The sequence below is a fragment of the Camelus bactrianus genome, chromosome 27 (assembly GCF_048773025.1).
Source record: "Camelus bactrianus isolate YW-2024 breed Bactrian camel chromosome 27, ASM4877302v1, whole genome shotgun sequence".
NCBI classification, from domain to species: Eukaryota; Metazoa; Chordata; class Mammalia; order Artiodactyla; family Camelidae; genus Camelus; species Camelus bactrianus.
The window spans coordinates 32,820,294-32,841,808 of NC_133565.1; the positions used below are offsets into that span (position 1 = coordinate 32,820,294).

At 55.7% G+C, this 21,515-nt stretch overlaps 1 protein-coding gene across 8 annotated transcripts; it reads right to left on the reverse strand.

Annotated features, from left to right (window-relative positions):
• Positions 1-1,253: 1,253 nt before the first annotated feature.
• Positions 1,254-19,060, reverse strand: LOC105069188 (complexin-3). Of its 8 annotated transcripts, none has more exons than XM_045516849.2 (14): positions 18,819-19,058; positions 16,431-16,585; positions 16,209-16,316; positions 16,061-16,119; positions 14,476-14,575; positions 13,974-14,094; positions 13,136-13,191; positions 12,401-12,533; positions 11,944-12,095; positions 10,810-10,877; positions 9,815-9,938; positions 9,122-9,249; positions 5,435-5,522; positions 1,287-3,777 (listed from the first exon to the last, which is right to left on the reverse strand). In XM_045516849.2, the coding sequence occupies exons 1-14, from the start codon at positions 18,994-18,996 to the stop codon at positions 3,553-3,555; spliced, it is 1,695 nt and encodes a 564-aa protein (XP_045372805.1). In that variant the 5' UTR covers positions 18,997-19,058; the 3' UTR covers positions 1,287-3,552. The 8 variants fall into 8 exon arrangements, with proteins under 8 accessions (XP_010953549.1, XP_074209990.1, XP_045372805.1 ...); XM_074353888.1 differs by having other exon boundaries at positions 1,290-3,777; positions 9,797-9,938; positions 18,819-19,055; XM_010955246.3 differs by lacking the exons at positions 1,287-3,777; positions 5,435-5,522 and adding an exon at positions 7,772-8,072 and having other exon boundaries at positions 18,819-19,050.
• Between the last annotated feature and the right edge of the window lie 2,455 nt (positions 19,061-21,515).

Consider the following 21,515-nt stretch of genomic DNA (forward strand, 5'->3'; position numbering starts at 1 on the left):
CGCCCCTGAGGTTGGAGCATGAGGGAAGGGGGCAGGTCAAGGACCACTTTCCCTAGAGTAATATACCCACACCTATACACTCGAAATCTCACAGACACAGGCCACAGGCGACAGACAGACACATGCAAATATCCGCAGTGTACGAGCTCACAGGCCCATGCAGACCACACTTAGACTTACACTCATGATCATACACACAGAGGCACAGTTCTTGTTGAATAAAGGCAAGGCAGCCTCAAAATTGCTGCTTCCCCAGTCCCAGCCCACACAGGCTCCCTCGCTGTGCCGAGCCTCACACGGATTCTGGGACAGCGATGTCTGGCGGGCACCCGGTGGGAGGCAGGGCAGCAGGCTTTGTGGTTCCCTCCCGTTCCCCTCACATGTGGCTCCCCACCCCCAGCCCAGCCTCAGGAGTCAGCTAGGTCAATAGGCACTGCCAGCAGCTCAGGCTCAGCAAATGGACATTTCCTCCAGATGTCCCAGCGCCTGCCCCCGCAGGGCCTCCAGTGCTCGACAGGAGACCATCTGGCCACTGGGGGAAGGGGACATCTTCTAAATTCCAAACCCATAGCCACCTTCCCCAACCCCTCCCTGGAGACCAACTGGCCTCCAGAAAGTCCCTTGTTTTCTGCCCACCCCTCCTTCCTCTGGGAACCAGGCCTGAGCTCTCTGGAGGGGTGGAAGGCAGAAGGGTACTTGAGCCGGGCAGGGGCCAGGGCTCACCACCAGTCTCCCTGAAATTCCCTGTTTCTGGGCCAGAGAACCTGAGGGTGGGAGTGAGGTGGGCCAGGCCGGCCACCTTTGCTGTCCGTCTTCTCCTGAAAGACTGGAGAGGGCTCGAAGGGGCTGTCTCATCATCTTTCAACATTTCCTGTATCCTCAGACTGCCTGCAGAGTGAGAAGAGAGAACAGGAGGGAGGGGCCTGGAGAGGCAAACGCCTTACTCTAAACTATGGTGCCCTAATGATGGGATTTTAATCCGTCTGACAAGGGAAGATATGGCGTTAAGAGGCTTTCCTTGCTTCCTTCACATCACAGCAGGCGGGTGAACTAGTCTTGGAGCAAGTGATTGTCTAAGTGGCAGTTGAAATAGGATGGGAAGAGAGTAACAGTCTAGTAGTGGATGTAGACAGGCCCTGAGGGCTGGGAGTGGTGCAAGTGAAGAGGGGGCTCCAGCAGGTGAGCCCCACTCTGAGGGCATGGGGGTGGGCATGAGATAGAGGGGGAGGGGACACATGAGAGGGACGCAGACTAACGAGCCCAGAGAGCAGGGGAAAGAAGAGCCTGGGGACTCCTCAGCCTGCCCTCCTTGCCCGTCTCTGCTTGAGCCCCAGAGCCGGCTCCTTCTGCCCTAGAGTTGCCTCTTCCCATCCCAAGGACCTACAGATGGGTCAAGGCTTCTCAGTGTTCTCAGGCTGAGGAAGGAACCAGATAGGGGCTCAGCTCCTCCCACTTCCTGACCCCAGGCCCCAGTCAGACAATTTTGTTAGGGTTCAGTGAGTGCTAACTCCCCAAGCCTGCCCACGGCCCACATCCCTGCCTCTTTCGCTCTAGGTCCTGCAAACCACTGAGGGGAAAGGGGTCTGTCCAATCCCATTAGGCAGAAGGCCCCTGGAGGGTGGAGTGCTGACGTGGGCCTTGCTGCTGACGCTGCTGAGGGGGCTCATGGCCCCCCTTACACAGCCTGGGGCTGGAGCTTGGTCTCCTCCAGCTCCAGGAAGGTCGGGGGGTTGGGGTTTGTCCAGTGACCACCCCAGGCAGCAGCCTAGGAGCAGCTCAGAGGCCCAGGCCCCTTCCCCCAGGGATGCTCAAGAGAGAGCGGCCAGCGAGGCAGCTGGAGCAGCACTGCCCAGATCCTGGGCCTGCTCCCCTCCTCACCCTCCTAACTCCTCGTCCTTTCTTCTCTCTCTTCCACCTGTCCCTCCCCACATTACCTATTGCACAAGCTTATGTTCCTTGTCCTTATTTTACAAAGGAGGCCTAATGGAAGCTTTGCCCTTGAAACCACTCAGATGGCTGTTCCACCTGTAAATCCTGGCTGGCTTCTTCACAGACCAGTGCCAAGTGGAGGCACCAGGGTTGGCCTGTAGCACCTTTTTCCTCCTGGAGTCCTGGAATGGTCTGCTTGTGGAGCCTCCGGGTGGGTCTCCTGGACCTCCTACCAGTGAGCAGGATGAGATTTGGACCCTTCACTTTTTTTTAAAGAATGAGTAACCATTTATTGATATGATCTATCATGTGCCAAGAGTATTACAAATGGTCACCCTTTGAAACATACAAACATATTATTATTAGAGGGGGGAAAACAGGCTCACAGAGGGAAGGGGACCTGCTCAAAGTCACACAGCAGTGCCAGAGCTGGAACTCAGTGGCCCTGCCCTCTTTTTGTTACAGGTTCCATTTCCAAGGTGTGGATGGGGATGTAGACACAGGTGCCAGATTCAGCTGTGGTTTCCAGGGACCTTGCCCTCACCCAGGCCCCTAAGAGGGTAGAGCTTGAATATATTATAGAGGGTGGCGCTTCTATGAAGCTGTGGGTGAGGAGGTCGAGGACACCCCTCCAAGGGCAGGGTTAGGGTCCTGTGAACCCCAAGACTCCTGGAAGTCAGTAAGAAGTCAGTAAGAAGTGGGAGAATAGGCAGGTCTTTTGGAATTTTTATTTTTCACTGAACTGAGAGGAAATCCAGCTATGGAATCCAGAGAGAGTTCTACAGGAACAGAACAGAAATTGGCTGGGCCCTGGGCCCAGAGAAGGCCTGGAGCCGCCTGGGCTACTGTTCGGTGCCAGCTACATCCTTGGCATTGGGCCCCTCACATAGCATCGCTCAGCTTCCAAGAGCCAGAGCTCACAGTGGCAGCCGCTTGAGGCTCTGGCTGCAGCTGCTGCCCTGCGCAAGGAGGGGCTGGGGTTGACCCCGAGGGGCCAGGAAGGCCAAGCTAGAAAAAGTCTGAGAAATCCCCCAGTCTATCCCCATTTTCTAGGTGATGAAATGAGGCCCAGAAAGGGCAGTCGGTTTCAAGGAGAATAAATTTGGAAACTTGGACTCAGGCCTCCTGTCTGCTGAGGGTGTCCCCTTAAGCCCCGTCTAAGCATATTTGAGTGTTGGTGTCTAGAAGAGCTAGGCACCCAGGGGAGCTGGCCTGTGTACGTATGTCTATGTGTGCCAGGATGCATCTGTGGCATATGCCTCTACACATGCCAGGGTCTCTATGTCCCTGTGTGTCTGTCTGTGGGTGCTCTTCTGTGCATACACTCAGGGCCATGGCCAAAGAGGGTTGGACCTATTCCTACAATCTTGGGAAGCCTCCCCAGGCTGAGTAGGGAAGATGGGTCCTAAGGGGTAGGGTGAGGAGTGGGGACTTTGCTCCCAGTGGAGAGGGAGAAAGCAGAAGGCAGGCTGGAGGTATGAATGAGAAGGGTCCTGGGGTTGGTGTGGGGCAGAGGAACAAAGCCAAGATAGGGTTTGGAACCCTGGAGGTTGAGACATGCTCTTAGCGCTTATGTGGGCCCAGCCCTCTGGTCACCCCCATGGGCAACCCCAGGGGAAGTAGTCACATGATGTGGCACTTTTCAGCTGATTGCTTGAGGTCCCCCAGTGTGGTCTGGGCCTTGTCCTTGAGTGAGCCGAGGTCCAAGCCAGGGAGGCTGGCCAGCTGCCCAAGGACTGAGGCCCTCTCCTCCTCCTCCTCTGTGTCCTCCTCAATCATCTTGGCCAGCTCCCGGGGCAGCTCCACGTCTCCACCTGCCATCTGGATCTGGCTCTCATCTGTCTCGTTCTGAAGGGAAGAGGGAAAGGGGTGGGGTGGGGTTGGAGGTCTGTGGGAACCCAGAGTTGAGGCGCAGGGAGGAGGCCTGAACTGGGTTTCAGGCCCCTAGATTCTGGAGCTCCTTGTTCCAGGGGGCTCAGTTTCCCCTCTCCCATCCCAGCAGCAAGCTTTTGAAACTTGGATATGGCGACCTTGCACTTTTACGTGACCTTATTTCACTCTGAGATATTGAAGGTAAAACACTAGCACAGTGAGTAACAGCAGCATGAAAATACCTTAGAGTCAGACCGAGTCAGCTAAGCTGTGTGTTGACTGTCGTTAAGTACACCGGAGGATGTTACCAGGCACAGTGATGGGCTGTGTTCATCAAGCATCTATTATGTGACTGACATTGAGCTGAGCGCTTTCCATTCTCACAACAACCTGTGAGGTCAGTATTGTTTTCTTCATTTTACAAATAAGGAAAATTGAGGCTCAGATAACCTGAGTGATTTGCCTAAGGGCACACAACTAGGAAGTGGGGGAGCTAGATTTAAATCTATGTCCCTGATTCCAACATCTGTGTTCTCTTTGCATGGCACCTGGCTACTGAGTGTCATTGTACTTCCCTGTCCCTTTATGTCCTACTCACTTACAGCCAAGTCTTCTCTCTCCTACTGGACTCAGAGTTCCCTGATGTCAGGAGTTGTGTCTCTTATATGTGTAGTAGAAGCATTTGAGGAATGACTCCATTCCTGGCTGGTTTTAACTCTCCCTTTGAAAGACTTTCAAAAGACAAATGCCCTGTGGGGAGTCAGAGGCAGCCAGGGCCTCAGTAAATATTTGTTGAATGAGTGAATGTGATGTTCCCATATCTGATCTTCCAGTTCAAGTGAAAGATCAAAGTCAGGTGTACTGTAGCCTGCACTTCTGTTTCTCCCCAGAATCTGGCACAATTCTGAGCACTGCGAGGGACTTGTGCCTCAGTTCCCTCTTTAGGCAACAAAGTAAACATGCCCATCTGGTGCTGCAGCGCCTAGGGAAGACATCCTTCTGACTGCTTGGCCAACTAAGGGAGTACTCTGTTCTCTGCAGACAGACTCCATACCCTGGAAGGCGGTCAGGGATCCTGGAGCAAATGCGGCTCAGCATGCACAGGCTTGAGCTCTGATCCCAGTTTCATCATTTGCTGGCTGTATTGTCTTAGCCAAGTCCCTTAATCTCTCTGAGCCTCAGTTTCCTTATTTGTAGATGTGGGTAATAGCTGCCTGGCAGTGTTACTGAGGGGTTAGGCAAGGGTGTTAAAGGTCAAGTGCCTGGCACACAGAGGGTGCTGCCTTCTCTCTGCACCCCCACTCCCTGGGTGCTTAGAAGCCCCAAGAGATTCTACCCCTGCGGTAAAATCTACTGCCTTCCAACTTTTCATCTGCCCTGGCCTGACTCTAGGTTAGGCAAATGGAGGTTAAATGAGAGAAGGGGCCTGGACTGGCTCCAGAAACACAAACTTACCAGTCTCTGGAGGATGGACTACCCCTCAGCACTAAGTCTTGGCCCTTGGTGTGCGCCAGTTAACCGTGAATGAATGAACAAGTGAGAGAACCAAGGATTTAATCAAACACTCCTTGAGAGCCTGGAGCCGAGAGCTTAGGTCCCATATGTGCCTCGCAGCCCCAGCTCCTAAGCTTACCTTGGGCAGCCGGTATTTGTCTCGGAAGTGACTCCGCAGTGTGGCCCGCTCAGCCTTCCTCTGTGTGAACTGCGCATCCCGCTCCATTCTGCAGGGGCACCAGGGGTGGAATTACTGCCAGGTCTGAGAGAACGGGTGGGGTCTACGAGGAAGGGGCAGGAAGGGTCTCTGCATCCTGGCCACAATTCGCATCGCTCCCACCCTCAGGTCTGTATGTCTAGGGCTTGGAGCTCTGACCAGCTGAGATTATTTTTTGCTGTCTCTCCCCCCATCACAGAGCCCTTTATCATCTCCACACTTGTAAATGGACAGAGCTATCAGGGTGGGGGGCATCAGTCTGCCTCTCTCTGTGGACCCTAATATATGTCCCTCACAGCCACCAACTGGTCTGTGATTTCCCTCCCTGACAGGTTGTGTCTTGTAGGGGAAAGTATTCAGGACAGACTTGGTTTCAAGTCCCGGCTCCACTACTGCTTTTTCAGTATGTCTTTGAGTGAGTCACTTACCTTCCTCTTTTATAAAATGGGGATAAGATTTTGCAACTTACCAAACTGTTACAATTAAGTGAAATTATAATAGCTAACATTTAATGATTTACCATGTGGCAGGCACTCTGCTAAGTGGTTTATCTGCATTAGGTAATTTAACTCATAAATATATAAGGCATGTTTTATGATTGCATCCCCATTTTACAGAAGAAGAAACTGAGGCATAGAAAAGATAAGTAATTTGGTCACCCAGCTAAAAATAAGCAAAGCCATGATCTGACCCAAGCAGCCTAACTCTGGAGTTCAGCCTCTACTCCACTCCAGCTGCCTCTGTCCCAGCATTGTCTGCACACAAGTAGCCTCAATATCTATGAGTACCCCCATTTCAGGATCTGTCTCCATGACTCTGAGCCCGTCTCAGCTGCACTGCTTTTCTCAGAGCCTCAGGCTCAGAGAAGCTCCAGTTGGAAGACAGACGGCTGGGACCAGATCGGATTAAGGGATTATTTATTTCGTCAGAAATGCACGTGCCCCCACCCCGTCCCAGGCCCCTGTCATCCCTGCCCCCACTCCCTCTCCGCCCGAATGAGAAACTGGTGCGGGGTCCTGGGTTTGAGACAGGGTGGCCCTGGAGGCAGCCTAGAGGGCACATCCCAGCGTCTTACCATGTCTAGAAAAGTAGAGGAGGGGTTCAGGGTCTGAGACTGTCCTAAAGGTGGGCCGGGCAGCTTTTGAGGGGTGGGGAGGGTCGTTGGAGCCGGGAAGGGATCCCACTCACTTCTCTTCCACCAGTTGCTTCTGATACTCCTCATACTCTTCTCGGCTCATGCCCTGCGCTTCGGCGGCCGACTTGTCCCCGTCCCCTTTGTCCTCGCCGCCCCCTAGGCTCCCAGTGAGGTTCTTCAGCTGGCCGCCCACCATGGTCTTCACCATGAATGCCATGGTCTTCGGCTGGCCCGGTACTGGGCGCCGGGTACCATGCGCCGGGCACCCAGGCACGTCCGCGCCTACTTCAGCACTAGGTCTCACGGACAGCTCCCGCCACAGGCAGGCGCCCCACACTCTGCACCGCCCACTGCCCGCCCCTGCCCGAAGCCCGCCTCCACCTCCCCAAACCCCTCCTCACAGGGGGCGGGGGCTGGAGGTATGCACGGGGCTGAGGAGGCGGCACCACGTGCGGCTCCTCACTCCCGCCTCCCCCACGTGCCTCCTTCAATGCCGAGCTCTGCTGTGCACTGCCGACAACGGATTGGGGCCTGCGGAGGGGGCAGGGGAGTCGGGGTGGTCGCGCCCCAGGGGAATGAGCTGTGCTGCTATGAGTCCAGACCCCTGCTCTCCCCCCACTTCTTCCTCCCCCAGGTCGCTGATAGCCAGGATTTGGCTGTGAGATGCCAGTAGCCATGGGCCCTACCCCAACCTTCTCAACCCACTGCCCCAGCAGCTGCCCAAAGAGCTTGACGCTGGGAAAGGGAGGGAGACCAGAGAGCAGGGAATCCCAATTATGGTTCTGTGAGTTGCTTCTCAAAGAGTTCTCTGTCACGCGTCTGCCCTGCTGAGCCCTGGAGCTACAGGGAGCAGGGAGAGAGAGAGTTATTCATGGTGAAGCTGCCTGGGCTGGACCAGGAAGGGCGCCTGGAGACACCACTCCTTGTTCTGGGTGAATCTGGGGACAGAATTATACACAGGTGTGTCTCCTTCACCCATCATAGCTCAGGTCTTTGGCAGTCAGGCCAGCCCTTGGCCTTCTTGCCTGCTTGGATCCCACTCCCAACTACCATCCAGAGGAGGTTGAAGCCATGAGAGAGATTAAGGAGAAGCTGGAAGGTAAATAAACGTATCAAAGCATGAGGCGGGGGAAATCACCTTTAATAAGATTGGAGCTCTCCAAAAGCTAAAATGTAGGTAGGAGCTGGGTACCAAGAGGGAGAGGACACTGGTCAAGCCCTCCACCCCCAAGACATCATCAACTTCCAAGTGATGAGAAGTGGACAATCCTTCAGGGCTTTGAGGTAGGTTATGCATGTATGCTGGGGGAGGGGGGCTGCCTCCTCAGAACCCCCAGGGCCTTAGGGATTTGTGGTGCAGGACTCAGAGGAAAGCTTCCTGTGGACAGATAGTCCAGAAGGTTCTTGTCCAGCTCCTGCTTGCTGCTAGGGAGACAAGAAGTTTACTTGGGTTTCTCCCTTCTGGGCCCTTGAGACCAGGCTTCCTACACTCACTGCACCACAGTCTCCTCTGCTCGGGGACCTTCTATGGCTCCCTTGGCCTGCTCCATCAGGATCACACTTTCCTCCTGGCATTCAAGGTCTGTCCAGGTGGCTCTAGCCTTATGGCCACCATAGCACTCCTACGTAACACATAAGCCTGGCATCATTTCCACCTCGTTCCTTTGCTGTTCTCCTCACCTGGAGGCTGGCCCCATTCCCACTCTGCTTTTAAAGCTCAGCACACTCTACTCCTACCCCAGGACCATCCCAGCCCGCACTGATTCCTTTTGACTGGAAATACCCACAACAAGGACTGTCCGATTTCTGAGCCCTTTAGCACACCTTACGTCTCTAAATGTTTTATTTATTTACAAACATTCATCAAGCAAAAACAGTGACTCCCCCCCAACCTTTTAAATTCTCTTTGCCCAGCTTCATAAAGTCCCACCCTTTTCTCTAATAGTACTAAACTTGCCACTTTTTCTCCAAAATATTTTTTTCCCCATGCTTCCACGCCTTTTCTTATGCTGTTCCCTCTGTATTGATGCCTTTCCTTATCTGGTCAGGCTAGAAAACTCCTAGTTGCATTGATGACACATATCAAATGTCCAGTCCAGGTGATGCCCTGATCTCCCCAAGCTGGATCAGGTGCTTTTTCCTGCACTCATATCTCCTGTGTTTCCTGCCATCATGGCACTGACCACAAAGATGTGACTCAGTTGCTTGTCAGTTTCTCACATTAGAGAGTGAGTTCTGTGAGGATAAGACCCAGATGGGACCAGTGGCTGAGCAGGTAGTCAGTTGCCTCTATTGAAAAAATGAACCCTAACTTGGGCACTTTGTCTTGCCAGCTGGTAGACCAGGCAGGCCCCACCCCCACCCCAACCCCCACCCCGGGCCTCAGTGCTTCCTCTCTCAAATTGAATGGCTGTGGCCCAGTCCCAAGAGACTCCCATGTAGGTATGGGAGGTCCTGCCCAAGGGAAGGCCCACCTGAAGTGTACATAGCAGAAGAAGCCTACAGTCTGGATGAGGAGGATGAACAGGAAGAAGCCAGGCTGCAGGCACGAGGAGACCCCTGGGGGCCGGCCATGTAGGTAGGTATCCTTGGCTGCTGGTTTCTGAAAGGGGATGTTCTAAGATCCTGAATCAGCTTCTTACCCAGAAGGAGGGAGGGGACCTGGAATCTGGGCCATTGTGGGCTCTGTTTCCCTCTCCCAGGCTTGGGGTACCCTAGCTCTCATCCAGGGAACTTAGAGAAGTGGGGGGAGTACAAAGCCACCTTCCCACCCCAGTTCCCATGGCTCCATCTGTGGGAACAGCTGGGAGGGTCTGGGGCCTGGGATCATCAGCAGGCCAAAGGCTCCAGAGATAAGAGAGAAAGGTAGAGAGCAAAAGACAGGGTGATGGAGAGCAAGGGAAGGAGCAAGATGGGGCAGGGACACGGGGAAGAGCAAGCTTTGCCACTAATCTCTGAATGATGTTGGGCACAGCTCACTCCCATTTATCTTCTGGTCATTGTGGGCTCCAGGGCCCTGCATGCACATGTATAAGCACACAGACTCAGACACAGGTGTGCTTGCCAGGGGTCCTGGGAGGGGAGGGCAAAGGCAGGAGGGGCCTAGGGCTGCAGAAGTTCTGGAAGAAGGGGACAGGGCCCCATGGTACCCCTTCCTTCCCCCTCACAGCCGGGGCCCGAAGGTCCTTCTGCAGGAGGCTCAGGGTCTGGGCCAGCTCTAAGAAGTGATGCTTGGTGCCCACAGGCAGGTAGAAGACTTGGGCTCTTGAGGCCATGTGAGCAGCTGCATGCCTGGCGCAGGGAGGAAACCAAGGAAGAGGACGCATTATTGCTTCTGCACCCAAACTACCCAACTGTTTCTCATAATCCCCAAAGGCAGTGCCTGGGTGGGGAACAGGGGAATAGGGCCCCTTTTTGGGCTGGTTTCCTTAGCCCAAATCTTGACCCTGGACCCTGAGACAGCGTTAGCTCAGAGAAGCTCAGAGAAGCATCCTCCTGAAGCTGTCTATCTCAGCCGCAGGCTCCCTAGGCTCTGCCTTTGGTCCCTAGCCCCCAGGGATTTAGGTCCTCTTCCTCTTCCCATCTTCCCACCCCCAGGCATCTAGATGTGGGGGAGGGAGGCAGTGGTTGGGCTGCAACCACAGCTTCCAGCCTGAAGCCACCCTCCTCTCATGCTCTCATGGCAACAAGGTGACCCCCTGCCCCCAGGGCTCCATGGGTAACTCCAGAGGCCTGGCCTTCAGTGTGGATGCTGGAAGGCCAGAGAGGGTAAAGTGAAGTCAGGAAGTCCCCTGCCCCCACCATCTGGGCCTGATCTTGTTTGTGCTCCCCACAAGAACTCCATTAAAATGTCCCCTGCTTTTTTTTTTCAGGAGCTGTCACTGAAGGAAGGCTCAGATTTACCAACCCTTCTTGGAGTGAAAATGTCCAGGGGAGTTGTGTTTAAACTAGTTTAACTGAATTAAACTTGACTCAGTTAAATCTGGGTCAACTTAACAAACCTAACTTTGCACCTAGCCCCTTCCCATGCTGCAGGATTTGTGCTGGGGGCTCAGGAAATGGTGAAAGGAATAAAGGGCTACTGGGGGGACTTTAGGCAAGAAGCAAGTTGGTGGTTGGAGACTTCTCCTCCCCCAGGACTGTCCTCGCCCTGTACCCTTACCTCATCTCTTGCAGGTCCTGGAGCAGAGTCCGCTGTCCATGGAGTAGGGCACTGACCTTGGCTGAGTCCTGCAGGAGTGCCAGCCTCTTCTCTAGGGCCCAGGTCACAGCCCCTGTCTTCTCAGAGTCTACCTTCCTCAGGAATTTGCAGCCCTCTTCCTTCCAGAGGCTGTACCTGGGCCCTTCTCATTTTGGATATGTAGATTTATCTGACCCTCTCCATCTGAGCTTCTGATTTTCCCCTCCTCTCAAACCCCTCTCCCTTATGGTAGTGGCCAATCTGGGGCTTTCTCAAAGTCCCTCCCCTTTCCAGAAGTGGCTCTGCCCCTGTGGCCTAGTTGGGTCTTCTCCTCCTCCATTCCCCCAGGGCATAGGCAGCTACCAGTGCTTGGGCCCCTGTCTTGCTGAATGACCCGGAGAGGTTGCCACCTCTCTCTGCAGTGGGTAGAATCTGGCAAAGGAGTCCTGGGCCTGGCAGTAGAATCAGAGAGGCCTAGCTTTGGAGTGTGGCCTCCCTGCCCCCATCCCTACTCCAGCAGCCCAGCCTCAGCCGCTCTGGCCTGAGGACATGATTCAAACCTCGAGCTGCCAGAGCCCAGTAGAGCCCCCAGGAGCCACTGGCCACCTAACACCTTGATTGATCTCAGCTCTCAGGTTCCAGGCTTGGTATTCCATGGGACATGAGTCCCTGAGGGAGAAGCCAGGACAATAGTGGAGGAGAAATGAGGATTCTGGTGCATCTGAGCATTAAGCAAGCGTATGTGAATCAAATCACATGTGGAGCTACATGCAAATAAGCACTCAGTCTATTTCTGTCACTTGTCTAGAGACCCACATCAAATACCTGGCAACTCTTTCCCCAGCCCCAGCCCCGGGGCTCTGTGGGCCTTTGCTTGTGTAGAACGCCCTCGTACACACTCCCCTGCTTGGCAGGGCCGTGCCGTCCCGTGACCTACAGCACTGCACTCCGCCCTCTTTTCCCCCCAGTCCCTGGGGGGAGGGGGGCATACTAGTTCCCAAGTATAGTGCTTGCTCCTTTTTCTGGACGGAGGGAGCCTGCTAGTGCCATCAGACCTGGTGCCTAGGGAGCTCCAGGCCTGCGGGCAGACTCTTGGATGCCTGAGGGGCCACTCACCCAGGCTCCCTCAAGCCTGGCCTGGCCTGGGGACCCCAGTTGCTTCTTCCATTGCTTCTTAGCCTGGGCCAGTTGCTTGGAGAGACCCTGGAGAGCCTGCAGGATCTGTCTGTGTCTGTCCAGTGTCTCCTCCAGGTCAAAGATCCTTTCCCCTGGGGATTGGGGCGGAGCCAGGGCAGGCAGCCAGCTGCGGTGGGGCAGCAGATCCTACCTTTTAAAGGCTTCTTGGAGGGCCAGAAAGGTGTGATTTCTGCCTCCAAGACTCTCCCCTGGAAAGATGTGTCTGGGTGGTGGGGCAGGGACTGGAAACAGCACCTGGGCCCCAGAGCCTGCTTAGGTATGACCTCCTCAGGCCTCTATCTCCCCACTGTTTAAAGGACTCGTGGTTCGATGGGAAGAGGATTCTGTGACACTCAAGTGGGCCCCTGCCCCACCTGCTTGCTCTCTGGGTCCCTACCCTCTTCCTGGACTTCAGAGTTCAGCTTTGGAATCATGTCCTCCTTGGTGCCCAGGGCCAGCCTTGCCTGCAGTCCTTTCAGCTGCCTTGCCAGGCGGAGATGCTCCGCCTCCAGGAAGGGCTGCAGGGGAGGCTGGAGGAAGAGAAAAACTCGGGCTTCAAACCCATGGGAGATCTGGGGGCAAGAGGAGTCTTCCCACGGCCCCCCACAAGCCCAGCCCCCCTCCCTGACCTCTCACCCCAGCATGGGAAGACACTCCCCCCACCCCACGGCTGGCTCTCCCTCTGCTCAGCCACCAGGTCCAGAACTTTCCAGTCCTCCCAGCCCTGCGGCACAGCCAATCCTCACACCCTTCCCTCCTGCTGCTGCCCAGATCCCAGCAGCTCTCTCAGGCCTCAGGCCTTTGTCCATGCTGCTCCCTCTGCTCCTTCAAGCTCGTCTTTTCCATGCAATTCCCTGTTCCCCTGGCTGGTTAGAACTCCTCTGTATTCCCACAGCTCCTAGCCAGGCTGGGAGTTCCTTGAGGACAGGGCCCGGCTCTGGGTCACCTCCGGCCCCCAGCACTGCCTAGCACAAGGCTTGGCCTGAGCAGAGTTCCAGGCACAGGTTGAGATAATGGCTGGAATGACAGGTCTGGCAGCAGGACAGGAGCAGAGCATCTGGGGAGGGGAGGGGGCCCCTGGGCTGCCTCTCCCCCAGCCCTTCCCTCAGGGCAGGCCAGGAGCTAGCATCACCTCTGGACCTGGCTCACTCAGACTGAAGGTCAGGAAGGACAGGACATCATGGTCATCTGGAAAGAGGGGTAGAAGGTGAACCCTACTCAGCAGCCCACTCACTCAGCCTTTGCCCCCCATCCTCACTTATGTTCCAGGCAGGCAAGAGGTCTGGGTGAATTTGGGCAGCTCTGACCCTTGTCTTGCTCACTTCCTAGGAAAGGTGTGAGGATCAGACAAGCAGATGCGGGGGCTGTGAAGGTTGACCCCCACACAGAGCCAGAAGTGGGGCCCCCAGTGAGGGGGAAAACTGGACAGCCTTGAGCCAGAGCATGGCTACAGCCCGAGACTCTCTCAGGGCCAGAGCTGGCTGCTACCAGCAGAAGCAGCCGCACAGAGGCCACCTCCTCAGCATGGCTCTGACCATCAGCCTCCTCAGAAACCTTCCATGGCTCCCTGGTGCCTGGGCTGAAGACCAAAACCCTGGCATCCCAGGGCTCCCTGCTCTGGTGACCCTGCTTTCCAGCTGGGTCTCCGTGGGCTCTCCGTTGCATCACACCCCTTTGCTCCACTTCCCCAAATGTCCCTCATGGCTGCCTCTCTTCCTCTCACCCACAGCTCCCAGCCAGGGGCCCTTGTGGGGCCAACACTGGAATAGAAGCTTCTCGTGTTTTATCCTATTTGAGACTATCATCAACTCTGCAAGGCAGACTTGACCTTCCCCCAGTGGTAACGGAGGCCCAGGGAGGGCTCGTGCCTCGCCCAGGTCACACGGTGAGGACCCCACACCCAGTGCTCCTTAGAAGGGGTGTTCAGTAGGTACCCCTCCTCTACTCCTACCTGCCCAGAAGGCCCTCACCTGCCAGGGTGCTAGTGGCTGCCGAGACCCCAAAGAAACCTCCAGGGGCCAAAAGCAGGGGCCCCACGTCGACACAGACCTCATCCGGGTCGCTGGGAGTGAGGCCGCTGTTGAAGGACACCTGAGGGGCACAGAGGGTGTGAGCCCCTCGCTCTCCCCTGAGCAGGAGATCACTCCTCTCCCCTGACCCCAGCAGGGGGATTGTCCCCACTCGCTGGCTCCTCTGGCCCAGAGGGAAGGTAAGCAGCCACAGGGCTTGGTGTCAGAGTGGTGTGGAGGGGCTTCCACATCTGGTCTCCTGCTAGCCTCCTAAGCATGTGCTCGGGGCCAGATAGGAGTCTGTGTGGGGAGGAGGACCCCTGTGGGTGTTGCCTGCATGTACCAGGGATCCTGTGTGGTGTCGCAGGTATGTCTGTAGGGTCATGGCCATTCACAAAGCTCCAAGCCCTGTAATCTGTACTCCCCACTCAGTGGACTCGCGAAAGCAGGACGGGTGACTCACACGCAGCCTCTGCCCCCAGTAGGTGATTCGTGCTCTGAAGGGGTATGGCCGGTTCCGGAAGTCCCGGTGGCAGGAACCCAGCACCCGGCTGCCTCCATCCCTGTGGACACTTGGAATCCAGCCAGGCCACACAGGACCAGAGGCCTAGCCAGTGTGGGCAATCCCTGAGGCCGTTGGGCTCAGGCCTGCAGTGCCACCCGCCCCCACTGATGCAGGACATGTCCCTGCTGTCTCGCTTGATCCCCCCTTGTGTCGTCTGCTCCTGTAGCAGAAGAGAGAGGAGCAGGAAAGCCAGCCTTGCCTGCAGAATGCTGGGACTTAGAATTCACCCAAGAGGTCAAGGGCCTCCCTGGGACTCTTCCAGAGGAGGGGTCAGAGCCTGGACGAACAGTGAGGTTTCCACCCACAGCCCCCCAGGCCCACCATCTCCTCCCACTGTCTCCCACCGGCTTCCTTCTCCTCCCTGTAAACTCCAAGTCCCGTTGCGCCTCTGGGTCCAGCTCTTCTTTCCTCTCCCTTCTGCCAAGCTTAGCCTGAAGCAGGACAGACTCAGGACAGACAACACCAGAACCATCCTAGCAGCCAAGGACAATATGACCAGTGCAGGGACGGTGCAGCTGGCTCTGGGATGTAGGAGTGTTGAGCCCCAGAGGTCCTGAGTTTCTCTGGGCTTATGGACACACAGAAGCTGCTCACACCAGTGCCCCCGGCACCACCACCTCTGGCCAAGAGGGAGGCAGTGCAGAGCGGCTGCCTGTGGTGGCACTCCGAGCTGTGTGACCTTTGGCAAGTTACCTCACCTTTCTAAAGCCAAGCTTCCCCATCTTTAAAATGAGGATAATAATTGAAACTACCTCATAACGTTGTTATGAGGGTTAACCAAGCAATGAATGTGAAGTGCTTGGCTCTGTGCCTGGCGTACAGTGAGCTCAGGTCATAAATGTGAGCAATTATTCTGATTGTTATGAGCTAAAGGATGTTTGCTGAAAGACACTGATGAACTGTCCCAGCTACTGAGGAGGCAGCCTGGCAGGGGAAGCCACATCCTCTGAGAGAAAAGGACGGCCTGGCAACAGGCAGGCAGCTGGCCCAGGGAAGGGCGTGGACCCTCCACAGGCACATCTGGCCCTAAATCTCAGCTCTGGGCACAACTATGTGACATCAGGCAAGTCTCTTTACCTCTCTGGGCCTCAATGTGCTCACCAGTAATTGGGAACTAACAGTCTCCGCTTGTCAAGAATGTCAGGATGAGATGATAAGAGGCCCCACCCGACGTCATTTCACCTCTCCCCACCACTGGCCTGGGGCTGTTGGGTTGAATGGATTGAGGGCTCAGTGGGGTGGTTCCCAGGAAGAGCAAGCAACTGGTCCCAGGCCCCAGAGAAGAAACAGCTGGGACCAAGTGGGAGGGAGTCCCAGGGCAGCACCATCAGCTCAGATGACAGGCCATTAGGGAGGACCCTGCCCTCGGAAGGGTGGGCTCCCCGCCAGAGACTGGGGCAGGGGCAGAGTAGGCAGTGTGGGTAACTGCTGAGCCCCTCGCGGCCCAGGAGTGGGGTAGGGGCCAGCTTAGACAGGACCTTACCCAAGTGGCTCATAGAGGGTGTGCCCATCACCGGCCAGCACACGGATGGCGGGGCTATTCTGTGGAAGGTGACAAGCAGCCTGAGCCATGGGCACAGGGAGGAGGGTGAGGGTGTGGGCAGGAGGGCGGACAGGGGACCAGGACTCACCTGGACATCCTCGGCCAAGGAGTCGAAGAGGATCCCGATGCCGTCCCCCGAGGCCAACGCCCCCAGGACAGAGCCTACTTGGCCCCTGCCCTGGGTATACCACACAGCCTGCAGGTCCCCAGCTGCTCAGCTCAGGTGCTCCTGCAGGCACGGGAACCCCAGTCTCCTCCCCTAGCCTCCCTGACTCACCCCCTCTGCTGGACCTTGGTGGGAGTCACTCACCATGCCCTGGGCTCCCCGGCGCCCTGGCCCGGTCACCCTCATCTGCATATCCACCTCCCAGGCAGAGAAGAGGACAGGGGTCCTGCTCCACACGGCGCCACTCCGGTTCCGCATGGATGGGGCCAGCCGCACCTCCTCCAGGCCCGGGATGGCATCTGTGGACCTGGGCAGCTCAAGGCCTGGGTCCCACCAGCCCCTGCTCCCTCATCATTCTCTCTCACTAGCCTGGGCTGGGCTCCGAGAGGAGAAAGGAGGTGTCATCACAGCCATTAAATAGCAGGCCAGCCGAAGAAGTGGGAACCGGAGCCCAGAACGGCTGGTCGGGCCTTTGCCAGGGGAGGGCAGCGAAGGCCAGACCCACACAGTGGACTTTGCCTGCACTCTCATGTGAACCTCACCACAAGTCTGTGCGGTCTGCTTTTATGACACATTTTACAGATGAGAAAGCTGAGGCTCAGAAAAGTTAAGGAACTAAACGAATTGGAACTCAGCTCCAACTGTCTCCAAAGTATAAGATTGTTCCACCATGAGAGATTTGTGTCCAACCCTTTCTGTTTCCCAGATGAGAAAAGGACGTGCCTGAGACCACAGGACACAGGGGAGCAGATGGAGAGAATAACCACGCGGAGGGTGAGGACCCCACGCTGTGGAAGCACAGAGAGACACCTGGGTGTGGCCAGACCAGGCTGGGCCTTCATGGTGGGGCACCAAGGGGGCATCCCAAGGTGAGGAAAGCATGAAAGCAAAGGTGGGCACTGGCCCGCAGGACTGAGGAAAGGGTGAGGGATGGAGTGTGTGTGAGAATTGCCCTTGGTGCAGGTGGGGGTGGAGGGGACGGTGGAAGGGAGAGAAACTGAGGCAGGGGTGGCAAGAAAAGGAGGAAGAGAGATCAGAGGCCCCATCCCAGCTGACCGCCCTCCCCTCTGTCCTGCCAGCCTGGAACCTGGCCCAGAGCCCAGTCCCTGCCAGGAGGTTCCGGAGACTGCTAATCCAGCCTGTTTGTTCAGCAAAGGCCAGTGCTGGGGGCAGGGAGGCTCAAAGGCGGCAAGGCCAGGAGTGCTGGGGCCCTTGGGAGAGCCACCACTGCCTCTGAAGTGACTTGCAGGAGGCAAGGCTTGCCCGCTGCCTATTACACTTGTGTCTTCTGCCTAATGTGGATTGTTCATGGGAACTCACCCCAGACTGTGGGCTCCTTGAGCCTGACTCAGCCCTGTGTCTCTTTGCTGGGCAGAGGGCATGGGGGTGAGTCTGAGAAAAGGATGACTGAATAGATGATGAGCATATGACTGAGTGATCTTGGAGAATATGCCTCTGCTCCCCGATATGGTCTGTGACACCCCAGACTTGGCATGACTCTGAGCAGTGAGTGTGGTCCAGGCCCTGCCGTCCTGGCTCTGAGGCAAGGCCTGGCTTGTTGTTTTGAGGAACAGCCCCCTCCTTCATTTACCTTTTGTGCCTCTCTGAGGCAGGACTGGACCTAAGACCCTACCGAAAAATCCTGTCTCCTTAAAGGGATATTTGTTCTGGCCTTAGTTAGGAATCATGCCATTTTTCAGAACTTAAAACTCACAGACACAGAAATACACAATGGATCTGTTTTCTCTCTTTACTTTGCCTGCTAGGAGGCTCTGAACCAGATCCATAGCCCAACTCTGAAGGGTGGGCAGACTTCACAGCATATGTCTTGGCACAAGCGCTGTTCCTGGACTCATTTCATGCCTCAGTCCTAACCCTAAGTCTTATTCTTCTTGCTCACTCCTAATTTAAGTGCCTCTCTATTGTTTAAGTCCTTATACATCTTTGAAAATATTTTTAGAACAAGACCAAGTAGAAGATAGACTCTTTGTAGGTCTGAGTTTGGAAGGCCCTGAACACAACCTACTGGCTAAGATGCTCTCAAGCTTGCTTTCACTCAGCATACACACAGGGCAGGACTGATGCCCTCTCTGGCTGGCCATGAGGATGCCTTCCTCCAGGCAGTCCCCCCAGTTCTCATGGATGGCCACAGACCTGACAGCATGGAGAAAGAGTGGAGATTTGTGCTGGTCCAAGTTACCTTGTGCCTGTGCGTCTGGGACTCAGCATTGAGCATATGTGTTTGTGTTCACGGGTCCGAGAGGCAGGGTGGGGGTCCTCTAAGGAGAGGTGAAAGGAGGAGATGAGAGAAGTCCCATGGCAGCGAAGGGGAGAGGCAGAGAGGAGAAACTGAGGCTAGTGGGGATGGGATTGCGGTGGTGGAGCAGGAGATAGGTCTGGGAGGGGTGCTGGGGCCCAGTCTTGGGCAGAAGCTGGTACTGGCAGGCCCACTCCCCAGCAAGTCACAGGGTCCCAGAGCTGGTCAGATCCGGCAGCACTCTGAGGAACCCTGGTCCCCATTCCACCCCTCACCTCCATGATGGCTCCAGAAGGGTATTCCAGCCCCAGGCAATGCCAGTCTTGGTCCTTTGAAGCTGAGCTTGTACTCAAACCTTCGCCGAGGAGGAGGATGGCCCCCCTCAGGGCTGCAGAGGTTCAGGAGCGAGAGGAGAAGGCAGAGCCGGGGATCCAGGCCAAGGACCACCAGCATTGTGAAGGGATCAGGTATCCGGGCCCCAGGGTGGATTTGTAGCTGGGAAGCTAGGGAGGGGCTCCTGGGACTGGGCCAGGTGGGAGGAGCTGGGATGGGCCGGGAGCTAGATTTTGGCACTCCTCTAGCCCTCCCTCCCCAGCACAGATATCCTGTTCCTTTCAGACCTGACCTCGATCCCGCCCCTCCTCTCATTTCCAGCCTGAGCTCTGCCCCTGCTCCTTGGCTCAGGCAGTCTTTCCACCTTCCCTCTGCTCCAGTGGCTGAGGGGCCTCAGGGATCACGGGGACAGGCCACCCTCATCAGTTCTGACCTTCCTCCCTGCTCTGGACGGGCCCCCACATCCTGCCTCCTTCCCGTAGATGGATGTCCCCACTGTCTGCACTGTCTGACCATCACCCACCCACCCCATCTGTCTCTGTCCCACTGTCTCTGGCGTGACGCTCAGCTCTCTCCCAAATTCCCGAACACTTACTGCCTCCAAGCAATCTGGTTTCCTCAACATAAATTGTATGAAAAAAGAAAGGGAGGCTTAAGAGACAGAGCAAATAAATACAACACCTGGACCTTGTTTGGAGCCTAATTTTAACAATTATCTAGGGGGAAGAATAAAACAATTGGGGAAATTTGAACAATTGATATCTGATTAAATTAAGGAATTATTGTTAAAATTTTTAGGAGAGATATGGTACTGTGGAAACTTAAAAAAAGTCTTTTGTCTTCTGGAGAAACATCTTAACACGTCATGAATGAATTGATATAACACCTAGGATTTGCCTCCAACTATCCCAGGGGAACATCCCAGCTCCGAAGCTGTGCCCCAGCTTGAGGGGAACAGGGTGTGGATGGCACAGGGTTGGCCTTGAGTTGATAACTGTTAAAGTTGCGTGGTGGGGACCTAGGAGTTCGTTACATTCTTCTCTCTACTTTTATATGTTTGATAGTTTCCATAATAAGTAAGAAATCCTATCTTTCAAATATTGGATCCAAATACATTTAGATTTCCCAGAGTGGCCTGTTTGCCAAGAATTCTGGATAGCTGAAGTTTTACTGTACTTTTAAGTCCCCAGTAGGATTGAGGTTTTGAAGCTCCACAAATTAATTAAAACCAAGGCTGTAAATGGAAAATTTTAGGACATGCTGAAAGAAGGACTTCTTCATTCCTCCATGCTAAGCCCTCAGCCACCTCCACCCGGCCTCCTGCCTCAGTTTTACAGCCAAGCTGTGGAAAGGTGGGTTCCCCTCCGGCCCTGCCTCCCACCAAGTCCTTCCAGCTCCTGCCCCTCCCAAGTGCGCCCACCCTCCACCAAAACTGCCCCAGCAAAGCCTGACAAAGCCTGCTCCCCATGCCTAGTGGACGAGTCTCAATCTGGTCTTTACAAAGTGAAATGCTGTGGACACCCCTCCCTTCTTTCCCTGCTCTGAGCAGCCCAGCCCAGGATGCCCCAGGAGCTGCTCCTTTGCCACTGCGCTCCCTCCTTGGCCCCTCACACTGGGGCCCCCTACTGGTCACGGGTCACGTCCCTTCTCACTCTCCACGTGCTACCTGCCCGATCTGGCCCACGGCCGTGGCTTCAAACACTATCGCTGGGCCCATGATCTCCAATCTCTCCTTTCAGCCTGGCTTCTCCTGGAGCTGCAGGCCTGAATGAATGTCTAATCTGCAGGGGACATCTCTGCTTGGATGTCACAAAGGCCTCCAGAGAACATGTCCAAACCAAACTCCTCTTCTCAACCACTTCACGGAGCTGGAGACTGGAATCCCGCTGGGCCCCTTCCTCTGCCTCGCCCTCTCAGAAGCCACAGCAGCTCCCCCAGCTGCTCCTGCCACTCTCGTGCCTGATGCTCTCATGTCTCCGAGCCTGACTTCCCTTATCTGTGGAACGGAGACAGTATCTCCAAGAGTTGTCAGAGGGTTACATGAGGTAATACACCTACTGTGCTTAGAGCAGGGCCCGGCGGAGCTCAGCTCAGCGCAGCGTCAAGGGGGCTGTCTTCTCTCCGCGTCCTGCTGGCTCCCCAGCCCCGGCCACTGTCAGTCAGCCACCTGCTGCCTGGCCTGTCGGCCTCCCCCCCATCTCCCTGTCTCCACCTGGGACACTACCATCCTCTCTAGCCAGCCTGCAGCAGAATTATCTTTCTAAAACGCAGATCTGACCATCACTCCTCTGTCCTAAACTCTTCAATTGCTCTTGGCCATCTCTGCATGAAGTTAAACTGTTCACAGGGCCTGCAAAGCCAGGTGGGGCCTGGGCCCTGCTTTCCCTTCAGCCTCACCTGCTGCCAAACTGCACCCCTTGGCACCTTAGCCCCGGCCACACTTAAGCACCTCAACAGGCCGTCACCTCACCACCTTTGCTCAGACAAGGTCCTTCCTTTGCCAGGCTCACCCTCCCTCTGTCCTCAACTGTCCTCCTGGTGTCTGGGGAGCTGCCCTGCGCCTCCTTCCTCTGCCTCACGGGCTCAATGCTGGCAGTGGGCGACACTCGCCAGAGTTCTGGGCACCAAGCTGAGTTCTG